At 48.8% G+C, this 12,810-nt stretch overlaps 1 protein-coding gene across 7 annotated transcripts in view; it reads left to right on the top strand.

Annotated features, from left to right (window-relative positions):
• LOC123167278 (uncharacterized) overlaps positions 1–8,351 on the top strand; it is a 15,774-nt gene extending 7,423 nt beyond the window's left edge. For 6 of the 7 annotated variants that reach the window (XM_044585115.1, XM_044585110.1, XM_044585109.1 and 3 more), the window contains 2 exons: positions 482–1,826; positions 1,915–2,319. In XM_044585115.1, the coding sequence (XP_044441050.1) occupies positions 485–1,795 (1,311 nt within the window). In that variant the 5' untranslated portion in view covers positions 482–484 and the 3' untranslated portion in view covers positions 1,796–1,826; positions 1,915–2,319. Of the gene's footprint in view, positions 1–481; positions 1,827–1,914; positions 2,320–8,315 lie in introns of those variants that run through there. The other variant, XR_006483884.1, reaches the window with a different exon arrangement.
• Positions 8,352–12,810: the final 4,459 nt, after the last annotated feature.

The raw sequence follows: 12,810 nt of genomic DNA, 5'->3' as shown, positions 1-12,810 counted from the left end.
GACAATGGTGGCACAGACGCTCTTTTCCCTTCCGCCGGAGCCCCCAAGTGCCCCCCAGTGCGCTGGGTTCGGCTTGGGATCGCCGGGCCCAAAAACGGGCCGAGCTGGCGGATTTCGACGTCTTGGGGGCGCGACTAGGGGTTTTTTCGACGCCGGCGTGAAAAAAGTCGCCCTGGGGGCCTGTTGGGGGCGTGTCTGGAGATGCTCTAATAAAGTAAAATTGGTTTTGTAGATGTTGATATATCTTTATATATACTTGATCAAACTTAATGAAATTTGACTTGGATAATCCTAGAACTTCAATTGTTTTGAAACGGAGGAAGTACAATGCAATCAATCGCATAGGCGGCATGATATGCCGTCAGGGTGATACTGTTGCTTGCCTAAACATTTTGCAGTCTTCTATTTGGGTATCAAACTACACTGCTTTATCAAAAATGCTAGCTAACACACTCAACTCACAGGCTTCTTTTCTTTGCAGGAAATGAGGAATGTGAAAGCTAAAATGGCCACGCACGAAATGGAGCAAGACATTTCTCTGCAGCAAGGCGGCACCAGCCGTCGCCTATCCAGACGCCTCACTGATCCTGCCCAATCCACATGGGCATCACTGCACACAGATCTGCTCGACCTGATTGCCAGTCGGGTACTCGCCAGCGACCTTCTGGACTACGTCCGGTTCCGTGCAGTGTGCTTAGGATGGCGTGTCATGACTCCTTGCCCACGCGGTCGAGGTGTGGTCGACCCGTGCTTCCACCCACGTCAGTGGATGATGTTCCCAGAAGGTGACGGTCTGTACCCAGGCCACCCTGCACTACTTGGCTACGTACGCTTCTTCAACCTCTCTACCGGCACCTTCGTTCGCGTCCGACTCCCTTGCTTCAGAAACCACTCTGTGCTTGACTGCCCTGACGGCCTCCTTCTCCTGCGGGACAACAAGAGCACTGCCATCCGCCTCCTCCATCCCTTTACAGGCGACGTTGTCTTGTTCTCGCCTCTTTCCTCCATCTTCCCTCAGCTGGCCAAGTTAGGGTGCTTCATCAGTGACTCTGACAATATTCAGTACACCCGGTTTGTCCGCGGATCCGTGTCTGTCAATCTGGCTGGCACTGTCACCATGATGCTCGGGTTGGGTCGCCTTGATCGTGTGGCCTATGCATCCACAGGTGACCGGCAGTGGACTCCTACGAGCTGGAAAATGAAGCACTTGTACTCAGCATTGCCGTTAGGTGGCAGCCTCTATGTGGTGGATGGAGGGTGGGGTCTCGAGCCATCGCGCGTCCTGCGCATTGATCCTCCAGAAGATTCCAATCCCTCCTCATGGTCAGTGATACCACCGCAAATGGTCACCCAGTGTCCAGTGGAACTGTTGAGGAGTCCTGAGCTGGTAGAGTGCAACTCCGAGCTGCTTTTGGTTGGCTATGACAGTGAACACTCAAAGATTGTGCTTTTCCGAGTTGCTGATCTTCTAAATGGAGTCACCACCATCCAGCTGACAAGCATCGGTGACCAAGCCCTCTTCATCGGCGCCTGCAACATGGCTGTTAACTCCAAGTTCCTGCCATCCGTCCAGGGGAATTCCATCGCCATTGTCAATGAAATAGGTGGTGGTGTTATGGGCAGGGGAACTCTACCGCTATACGACCTGGGCAACAGTACCTGGTCGCAGGTGTTTGACGGAAACTTCGTCGATAGCCCCATGCCTAGGCCATACAGCCTTGTCCTCCACGTCACAACCTGCTGCCACCGCCTTTTCTGGAACAGTGGGGACATCTTGTGTTTCAAACAAGGCTGAGCAGAGGAGTGAACTGCGGACTGGAGCATATGTAAGTGTAAACAGAATCTGCACCGATCAACTAGAGAGGGTTCTTTGCTTTTCTAGTGCTTACACCTGAAAGAGTCTTTGTTATGCAGGTTATCCCGTAGCTTTATCTGCATATATAACACAATGAGCCGAAGGTTCAGCCCATACCCATTTATGTTGTGCATCTACTTGTTCCTGTGTTATCCCAGTCCTGTGCTACTATCCCAAAATTGTCGTGCGCCCTTCAGCTTGGAGACCATGCTTTTATCGTAGTATATGCACTTTGAGAAGGTAATTATGCTTCTTTTTTGTTATATCAGATTAGAATCTAGCTTCATTAAGTGGTATTGATACATTATCTGTAGTGTTGAGTTAGCATTCTCGCTATTTGTTTTTTTGGAAGGCAAAAGTTGATGTTTCAGGTTTGGGTCTCAAATCCCTGAATCTGATTCGAGCTCATGCCTTGGTTGCTTCCTCCTCGTTGCAATCATTCTCTCTGCTTTGGTGAGCCCAAACAAGGAGACACACCACTCCTTTATCTCATGTACTTCCTCCGTTCCCAAATATAAGTCTTTCTAGAGATGTCAACAACTGACTACATACGGAGCAAAATAAGTGAATCTATACTCTAAAATATGTCTACATATATCCGTATGTTGTTGTCCATTTGAATGTCTAAAAAGACTTATATTTAGGAACGGAGGGAGTACTTCTGTACTGTTTAGTTCTCTTTGTTATGCATTGTCCGCTTATATACTGTTTTCTTCTAGCATATTTTCCATCAAGCTTGATAGAGTTCACGCTAACACCCCTGCTACGTACTTCCTCCGTCCCAAAATAACTGTCTGAAGCTTAGTACAATTTTATACTAGAGTTAGTACAAAGTTGAGACACTTATTTTGGAACGGAGGGAGTAGAATGTTGCAGTTGCTTGTGTTTTTTCCCTTTCTTTCTTAAAACTCGTTGATTTAGTCGCTTATTTTTTGTACTATAATTGCAATTGGAGGCTTTTTAGACCATGCACCGTAGTTAATTAGGGTCTAAATAAGATTTGTTTCCCACCTTTAAAACAATATGACTTGACTTATTGAATGCTCACTAGTTCTACATGGCATGGCAAGAACCAGCATATAGTTGAGTGGTTGTACCGCTAGCCCAAGATCAGAGTTACGCACTAGTAGGAAAAGGGGTTTTTACCCCGGTTTGTAAGGGCCTTTTATCCCGGTTTTCGAACCGGGACTAAAGGGTCGTTACTAAAGCCCTAACCCTTTAGTCCCGGTTCTTACACGAACCGAGACAGAAGGTCCTCCACGTGGCCGCTGCTGCCAGCCCAGGCGGGGGGCCTTTGGTCCCGGTTGGTGCCACCAACCGGGACCAATAGGCAGGGCCTTTTGTCTCGGTTGGTGCCACCAACCGGGACCAATAGGCAGGGCCTTTTGTCCCCGGTTGGTGTCACCAACTGGGACCAATAGGCATCCATGCGTCAGCATTTCAGGGGCTGTGGTTTTTGTTTTTTTGAGGGGGGTGGGGTTGGGGGGTTAATTTAGGTGTTTCATATATTGTGTTAGCTAGCTAATTAATAGAGAGAAGTGTCCTCTCTTATCTTCGTGCTTGGTTGACGCTACGTATTATATACGTATGGAGAGGACTAGACACGCTAGCTAGTAATCAAATGAAGGAAACAGAAGATCGTCATGAACATATGCATACAGAGAGAAGTGATATCGACCACCTCTCCTTCTCCGAGAGATTGGTCGAACAACAAGTTCTCGTATATCTATCCGACACTACCGGCTACATATATACAATAATTATCTCTTACAATACAATCTCCTAATTAAATTATAAGAACACAGGGTCCACATAGTATTCTTCGTTTTCAGCGATCACGTGGTCAAGGAAGAATGCCGCCAATTCCTCTTGAATTGCTCGCATACGATCTGGTGCTAGGAGTTCATCCCGCTTCTGAAACATCTAATTTTTTTCTCGAATATGCACGAGTGTGCATATCATATATTAAAGAAGGGTAGAGCATGCCTCCACGATTACATCACACACAAGTACGGCCTTACAACCCGTACCCACTCCACTCAAACGCCCACAAGCCTACTCCTCCCTACACATCCACCGGTGTAACCCACCCAGGAACCCCTCTAGCTTACCTTTGAACAGACCCGCAGATGTCCATACCTCGCACTCAGATTTTACCCTGTCCATGAGCCTCTCCACCGACGGTGACGCACCATCGAAAACAATTGCATTCCGATGCTTCTAAAGCTCCCACAGGACCAGCAACAAGAGAGTGTGTATGTCCTTGGCACGGAGGTCGGTGTCTCCTCTCTTAGCACATAGCCACTCCCCTAACTCATCCCCTTGATTTGGCCCCCATCCACGCTGACCCAGAGCCTCTCCAACCACTGCCCATACTGATCTAGCGAAGACGCATGTGAGCAACACGTGGTTTAACATTTCTGGCTCCTGATCACACAACGGGCAGGCAGATAGGTGCGGCAGCCCTCTCCTCGCCAGTCTATCTGAGGTCCAACACATGTTCTTCAGGGCCAACCAGGCAAAGAAACGACATTGCGATGGTGCCCGGCATTTCCAAGTCAGCTTCGCCGTGGGAACCACTTCCCGACCCCAAAACCTGGCTGCATACGCTGAGCGCACCGAGAACTTCCCACTCTCATCCCAGGACCATGTGAACTCATCTTGCTCTCCAGGCATTGGTTCCCACGCAACGACCCTCGGCCAAAGCTGGAGGAACTATTGCAACGCTGCGGCATCTAACTCTGGGCCGATGTCCAGCGCCCACTGCCCATTGACTGCTACCTGTCCCACTCTGCGATCCTGACGAACTCTCTTTGGAATCCTGCTGTACAAGTCTGGCGCCACATCCTTTATCTTCAATCCATCTAGCCACCTATCCTCCCAGAACAGGGTGGATGCTCCATTCCGTGCACTGACCCTCAACGCAGCCTGACATACTTGCATGGACTCGGCCGGCACCTGTATTTTGAACTCACTCCACGGCCTGCTCTCATCTGCACGAGCTAGCCAAGGCCAACGCGCCTGCATCGCCAGATTCATCCAACGCAAGTTGGGTATGCCAAGCCCACCCGCCCACTTGGGCGCACACACTGTCTCCCACGCTACGGCACAATTGCCACCATTGGCCTTCTCCTTGTTGCACCATAAGAATCCTCTGCACACTTTGTTCATTGCCGCGATCGTTTTCATTGGGAGCTCCAGAGCCATCATCGCATGTATCGGCATGGCACACAACACAGACAAGACAAGTGTCAGCCTTCCACTCTTTGGCATAAGTGCGGCCTTCCACTTAGGCAAGCGGCTCGCCATGCTATCCACCAGGTACTGTAACTGCGCAGCAGACTGTTTCCTTAGAGCAAGAGGCAAACCAAGGTACTTGATCGGGAAGGACCCAATCGGGCATCCCAGCTCATCCGTGGCCAAAGCAATCTCCTCCTCCGTGCATCTAATCGGCACGGCCGCAGATTTCGTCATGTTAATGCGTAACCCGGAGGCCTCCCCGAACAAGGCAAGAATAGCCCTACAAGCTTCCAAATCCACCAGCCTAGGCTTGACGAACAAGACCACATCATCTGCATAGATCGACAGTCTGTGCTTCATACCTCTCGCCGCCAAAGGTTCCATCACTCCTCGGTCCACAGCTACCTCAAACATCCTCTGTAGCGGCTCCATGGTGAGAATGAACAACATAGGTGAGAGGGAGTCGCCTTGTCTCATCCCCTTGCAGTTGTAAATAATTTCCCCGGGTTCTCCATTTACCATCACTTTGGTAGATGATGTGGCTAATATTCCGCAAATCCACGCTCTCCACTTCGGGCCAAAACCTAGATGTTGCATTACTTCTAGCAGAAAAGGCCATTGCACAGAGTCAAAAGCCTTAGAGATATCCAACTTGAGCAAAACCGCAGAACTCCGCAAGGCATGCAGCCGCCGTGCCATACATTGCACGAGCATGAAGTTATCATGCAAAGACCTCCCCTTCACGAACGCGCTTTGATGAATCCCCACCAGGTTTGGGAGCTCCACCGCAAGCCTAGTTGAAAGAACCTTCTCAAAGATCTTGATAACTCCATGCACCAGATTTATCGGCCTGAAATCTCCCACCTCCAACGCACCTTCCTTCTTCGGCAGAAGAGACACAAGAGATTTATTGATAGCCGCCATTCCCCTCACATCTTCACGATACATGCAGTCCATGGCTTTCATGAAATCCGCCTTGATAATGTGCCAGCACACGGCATAAAACCTCCCAGTAAAGCCATCGGGACCTGGTGCCTTATCCATGGGCATGGCCTTGACCACGCACTCCACCTCTTCCGTCGTGAAAGGCACCTCTAAGTGTAACAAGTCCCGGCGAGGAAGATCCAACTCATCCAGCATAAGCGTGTGTGCACCCGCTGTTCACAACTTCCAAAAGCCTGCCCATAGAAAGCATCCACTGCCGAGGCAACCTCCTCCTGGCCCGTATACAACCTGCCATTGTAACTAACCGAGCGCATCACATTCTTCCTTTGCCTATGACTGGCCTGCTGATGAAACAATCTTGTGTTTCCATCCCCTTCCTTTAGATGCAGCAATCTCGACCGCTGTCTTGCAATTGACCGTTCCAACGCACATAGGCCCAAGAGTTTCTGTTTCAACGTCCTTCTCAGCTCCCTTTCCATGGCCGAGAGAGCCCTAGAATCCATAGCCACATCCAGCCTCAAGATCACCTCCATGGCAATGGCGATCTGCAACTTGACATTGCCAATCCAACGGTCACTCCAACTCTGCAAAGCTTTTGCCGTGGCCCTCAGCTTGTTGTGTAGCGTGGCATAATCATTAGACGCCGCCGGTGTTGAGACCCAAGCCCTCTGCACAGTCTCCATAAAGCCTGGCGCCTTGACCCGAAATGCTTCAAACTTGAAGCGTTTATGCAACCCAATCTCCACATTCATATCTAACATCAGTGGGCAATGATCCGAGATCGCCGTCCCAAGAGCAGATAAGAAACAAGCCAGAAACGCGACATCCCACTCATTAGAAACAAAGACGTGATCAATCTTCTCCATGGTTGCATTCTGCCTCTCATTTGACCATGTGTACCGTCGCCCATTCAGGTACAACTCCTTCATTTCCAGCCTATTTAGCCTTGACCGAAATCTTGCCAACATCCTTCTATTAATGAGGTCATTGCTCTTATCCTCCTGCCTCGCAATTAAGTTAAAGTCACCCGCTATCAGCCATGGCCCTGCATGTAATTCCCTGATGTCCGCGAGTTCTTGTAAAAATTCCACTTTGGCCCCATCATCTTGAGGACCATACACACACGTCATCCACCACTCCGCAGCACCCGGCGACTTCACTAATGCCGTGAGCGAGTTACTTTGGTAGTGTGGATTGGATACCCTTGTTACCGCCTCATCCCAGGCCAGTAGGATTCCACCCCGTGTGCCCACCGCCGGTACGTAGTAGAAGTTGCAAAATTTATTCCCAAGACATTGTTGTACAACTGGAATAGTCATCTCCTGCAGCTTGGTCTCCTGCAGGCATATGATGCTAGGATTCGCCGCAAGAACTACTTGATGCACAACATTCCTACGTGCGGGGGCATTCAGTCCTCTCACATTCCACACGAGCACTTTCATGGGCAGCGAACACATTGCGACATCCTACACAACCACCCGAGCCCACCACTTAGGCCGCCATGGCCTCCACATGAGACACATCCAGAGCAGGCGCCGCCGGCGACTCCCATCCAAATAGAGCCAGCACGGCCGCAATATGCACATCCGATAGTGGGCGAGAAAACAGCTCCACGTACATGCTGAGTGCATCATCTGAAATTGCTTCCCCCTCATTGGCCAAGCAGAGCCTCCGAATGAGCACCTGCTGCGGCTTAGATGCTCCATGCCTTGCAATCCTTGCGCTCCTCCTAGGAGTGATATCTAGCTTCCTCTTCTTCCGAGGCTTCCGAGCATGCACCTCCAAAGTATGTGACTCTGGCCTCGTCAAAATGGGTGCCAAGGACTTGCACATACTCTCACACATGCGCACCACCTCTTCATGCCCATCCCTCTCCTGACTAACCACCACGGGCGTGCAACATCTAATTTGATCGTGAAACATCTAATTTGAAGAAGGGGGTCAATACATATATATATATATATATATATATGAATAAATGAAACTCAACACAAATGATGGTAATAAAATAAAATTATGAATATTATTGCTTACGCACTTCATATTGTTCGTCAGAGTAGCCCCGCTCACAGGTCGTGTAGCGGATGGACTCGCAAACGTAGTATCCACAGTAATTATTCCCGGGTTCCTGCCACAACCACTTTACAAGAAATAGAGGTCAATCAAACTGATAAGCAAACATGCTAAATGGTATTGATGAAACTAGCGCTTGAATCACTAGGAGATGCGCGGAACATGCTACTATAGTACTTACTTTCGGGTGTTTAAATTGCAGCTTCTTCGGCAGTCCCGGAGCTTTTGTGGTGAATTTTCTCCAAACCCTGCCAGACAAAGAAAACAATTACTTGATATCAGGAAATGAACAAAGTTGCTGATATGGTGGATAATGATCGATTTAACTTACTTCTCGAGCATTTGAGTCATGTTCGCATAGTCCTGGGGATCTTTTCGTCTCGAGTCTAAGACGGTTACTACTCCCTGCTCAAGCTTAATCTCTAGGAGAATATAGTGGAAGCTGCGCATGCATGCATAAGTCATCAATTACATTACCATAACCTAGACTAATAAGGGAAACCGAATATGCACAAGACAGTAACACTTACTTGAAGTTGTAAGGAAAGAGTATTATATCTTTGTTTTGATTTAATACCAACGATCGTAGCAAGTTGGCCTCGGCTTCTTTGGCATGTTTTTCAACCGTATATGCATCTATGAGATTTGTGTTAATGAACCCAATATCACCGATTTGTCTTTTCTTCAATTCGGCGATCTTCAATCTGCATAATATAGTGAGGATAATTATAAATACATGCAATGAAAGAGCTGACCTATATAGAGAGACTTAATGACAGAAGTAGTACTACTTACAGACAGTAGCAAGTGATTGTTGTTTTATCGAGGGCCTTTTGATTGTAAAACTGGAAGAAATCCTCAAATGTAACATTCAGCAGTTCAATTCCAACGAGGTCATGCTCCGGTTTAACTCTCAGCGTCAAAGTACTCATCCCATCAGACTCTCTGCAGGTTTTCATGTACCAATCATGTAATCTTCGCATCATCGTTGTTAGAGATCTTTCATCTTTGACGAGAGGCTTCCCGTAATGGTATTTGTGTTCGTTCACCTCCATGATTTCATAATGTACATCGTCGGGCAGGTAATCTCCAAGATTGCTATAACCGGCCACCATCCTCGGATCATTAGCGACGATGTCTTTTGACACCTTGAGCGGGGGGCATGATTGGTTCGCTTGTTCGCCGAGCTGGGCAATTTTTTCCCAGCTCGTCGTTCTTTTAACCTTTGATTACTGACAGTACTTCCCGACCGCTCCGCTTCGGCATATGTCTTTGCAAAAATGCGCTCATAGTTGCCTCTCGGCGGAGACTTTGGTGGTTTTGTCAGGGCAGCCAGAGTGCGCTTTGCTTTCACCGGATCTACCTTCTCCTCCGGAGGTGGATGTTTCTTTGCTTTCACCCCTTCAAAGAAGTTTGTCACTTCAGCTCGCACGATCTTCCTGGTTTCCTCCTCGGTCCTCTCGTATGGTAACTTCTCTGGAGTCTTCAGAGAAGGACCGAATCTGTATTGCCTCCCGCCTCTGGCAGCTGTACTGCTAGACGCCGGCAGAGCAGACGGAGCGGCTGCGGCTGTCTTCTTTTCTTGCTTACGAGGCGGAGGAGAAGGACTACGACGCGCCGGAGCAGCCGGAGCGGCGGCGGGTCTCTTCCGCCCTTGCTGACGAGGCGGAGAAGGAGGAGGTTGGCTGCTCTGGCGCGCAGGCGGAGAAGGAGGCGGAGTGCCGCCACGCGCCGGAGGAGGCTGAGTGCCCTGATCACTCGCCGGAGGAGGAGGCGGAGGAGGAGGCGGAGTGCCGCCACGCGCCGGAGAAAGAGACTGAGTGCCCTGATCACTGGCCGGAGGAGGAGGCGGAGGAGGAGGCGGAGTGCCCTTACTCGCCGGAGCCGTCCAGTTCGGAAGGTTGATGAGCTCCTTCCGCCATAGGCACGGAGCCTTCAGAGCTAAACCCAGCCGAGTCTCCCCTTCACCGGTAGGGTGGTCAAGCTGGAGGTCCTCAAATCCCTCCGTTATTTCATCCACCATCACCCTAACATATCCTTCTGGAATCGGCCGGCAGTGGTAGGTTGCGCCGGGTTCAGGAGGTAAAACAGAGCCAACAGCCGCGTTGACTTTGAAGTTCTGCCATTGCGCCATAAGGTGGCAATGTTGAGACTCCGTGATAGCATCCACGGGGTAGCTAGCAGGAGCCGTTAAGACATGCTCCAGCTGAAGCAGCTCGGTGGAAGCCACGCTGCTTCTCCGCTGAGATGGCGGGGTAGCTTCGGGGGTAGTTTCGGCATGTCGATTGCTGTCTCGTTCCTCTAGCGCTTGAACCCTTTCGTGCAGCTTCTGAATTTGGGTCTGCTCCATTTTTTTCCTCCTCTCCTGGCTTTTGTAACCGCCTGCGTCCGGAAAACCAGCCTTCCACGGAACGGAGCCTGGCGTGCCTCGTGTCCGTCCAGGGTGCTCAGGATTCCCGAGGGCCATTGTGAGCTCGTCGTTCTCTCTGTCTGGAACGAACGTCCCTTCCTGCGCTGCATCGATATATTGCTGAATCTTCTTGACTGGTATTCTCAAAAGCTCATTCGTCCAAACGCACCTCCCTGATACAGGGTCCAAGGTTCCGCCAGCCCCGAAGAACCAAGTCCGGCAACGGTCTGTCCAGTTCATTGTCTGTGGTTCGATCCCTTTTTCAAGCAGATCATTCTCAGCCTTGGCCCACTTAGGCCGGGCTTTGAGGTAGCCACCTGACCCCGTGCGATGGTGAAGCTTCTTCTTCGCAGCATTCTTCTTGTTTGTCGCTGACATCTTCTTACTCTTTTCCGATGTCTTGTGGGCCACAAATGCGGGCCAGTGATCTCTGATCTTCTCATACCGGCCGATGAATTCTGGTGTCTCTTCTTTGTCGACAAATGTTTTCAGCTCATTCTTCCACCTCCTGAATAGGTCTGCCATCTTCTTAAGAGCATGAGACTTGATTAATTGCTCTTTAACTGGCTTCTCCGGATCCTCCTCTGGCGGTAGGGTGAAATTTGCCTTCGGCTCAGTCCAAAGATCATCTTTCTGCATATCATTGACATAAGACACCTCAGGGTCTTCCTTCTTAGGCTTATACCATTGCTGGATGCTGATCGGGATCTTGTCCCTAACTAGAACCCCGCACTGAGCAACAAGTGCATCCTTTGTCCGGATGGGTTCAATCGGTTGGCCGTCGCGCGCAATTGCTGTGATCTCAAACCTTTCATCCGAGCGCAACTTTCTCTTCTGGCCTCGTCTCTTTACAGCAGTTGTGCTCGATCCGGAGGGCTAGAAAAAAGAAGAAAGACGAGTGTTAATTAATATGTGTACATACCAAAACAATGAATGCATCAATTAGCTAGTCAGCACAGGCTTAACTAATATATTTACCTGGCCGGACTCTGTTCGGTCACCGGAGCCGTCACCACGGGCTCCTTCTTGCACCAGCATTGGGTCACCGGAGCCATCATAATCATGTCTTTCCTCCTCCACTCTTCGATCATCGTAGCCTGCTTCTTCACCCTGTTCTTTCAGACCATCATTGTCGTTAAGATACGACAAGATATCACCTTCGACTAAGATTATGTCCCCCAACACCTCTTCTGCTTGCTCGTCTCGTCCGTGCTCCATTGTTTCTGCAAATATTACAACATGGCAACTATTACAAACATGACAGCAAGTGGTTAGTGCAAACGTAGACCTAGCTTATTCCGGGTTTGGGGTGGCCTCGGCAACGCTTCAAGGGTAGGGGCGCGGCGAGAGGGGGTAGGAGACCGACATCGTTTCTTTCTAGGGTTTGGGTGTCCTCGAGAGTTTTGGTCGAGCGAGAGGGCCGGGGGGGTGCTCCCGTGGTATAAGTTATCACGGTCGAGAGGGGGTATAAATATCGACCGTCCATCATGTCGAAGTTATCTGGGAGGGAGTTATATATATCGACAACGACGACATACATACATGGGAAAATAATGTTATCGGGGAGGGGGTATATCGACCCCCCCCCATGTGTTGAAGTTATCGGGAGGGGGTTGTATCGACAACAACGACATACGTACATGGGAAAATAATATTATCGGGGAGGGGGTATATCGACCCCCCCTCGTGTTGAAGTTATCGGGAGAGGGGTATATCGACGACGACAGACCCGATAAAACATAAGAAAACGAAGAAGAAATAAAAAGAGGAGAAGAAGAAAAGAAATAGAGGAGAAGATCGAAGAAAAAAAAGAGGAGAAGAAGAAAGGAATAGAGGAGAGAAGAAGAAAAAAAATAGAATTTTTCTATTTTTTCTTCTTCTCTTCTATTGCTTTCTTCTTCTCCTCTTCTTTTTCTTTTTTTTCCTCTTCTTATTTATTTCTCCTCTTCTTCCTCTCCTCTTCTTCTCCTTTCTTCCTCTTCTTATTTTCCTTTTTCCTCTCATTCATAAAAAAATGTTCAAATAGAAAATTTCGAAAAAAGTAAAAGTTTTGCCTAATGCATTGTTCATATGAATATACAAACATTTGCATATTCTACAATAATTAATATCACCAAAAAAATCTATGAACAGAAAAAAAATCCTAACTTTTCTAAAAATCTATCTTTTGCATATATACATGAACATATATATACACAGAGAACATATATACATACATATACTCATACATGAACATATCATCATATATATAAAAAAACAAGCATATATATGAAAAAAAACAAGCATA

This window comes from Triticum aestivum, chromosome 7D, assembly GCF_018294505.1.
Source record: "Triticum aestivum cultivar Chinese Spring chromosome 7D, IWGSC CS RefSeq v2.1, whole genome shotgun sequence".
NCBI classification, from domain to species: domain Eukaryota; kingdom Viridiplantae; phylum Streptophyta; class Magnoliopsida; order Poales; family Poaceae; genus Triticum; species Triticum aestivum.
The sequence above is the reverse complement of the archived record's forward strand: the minus strand, read 5'-3'. Positions and strand labels throughout refer to the sequence as shown.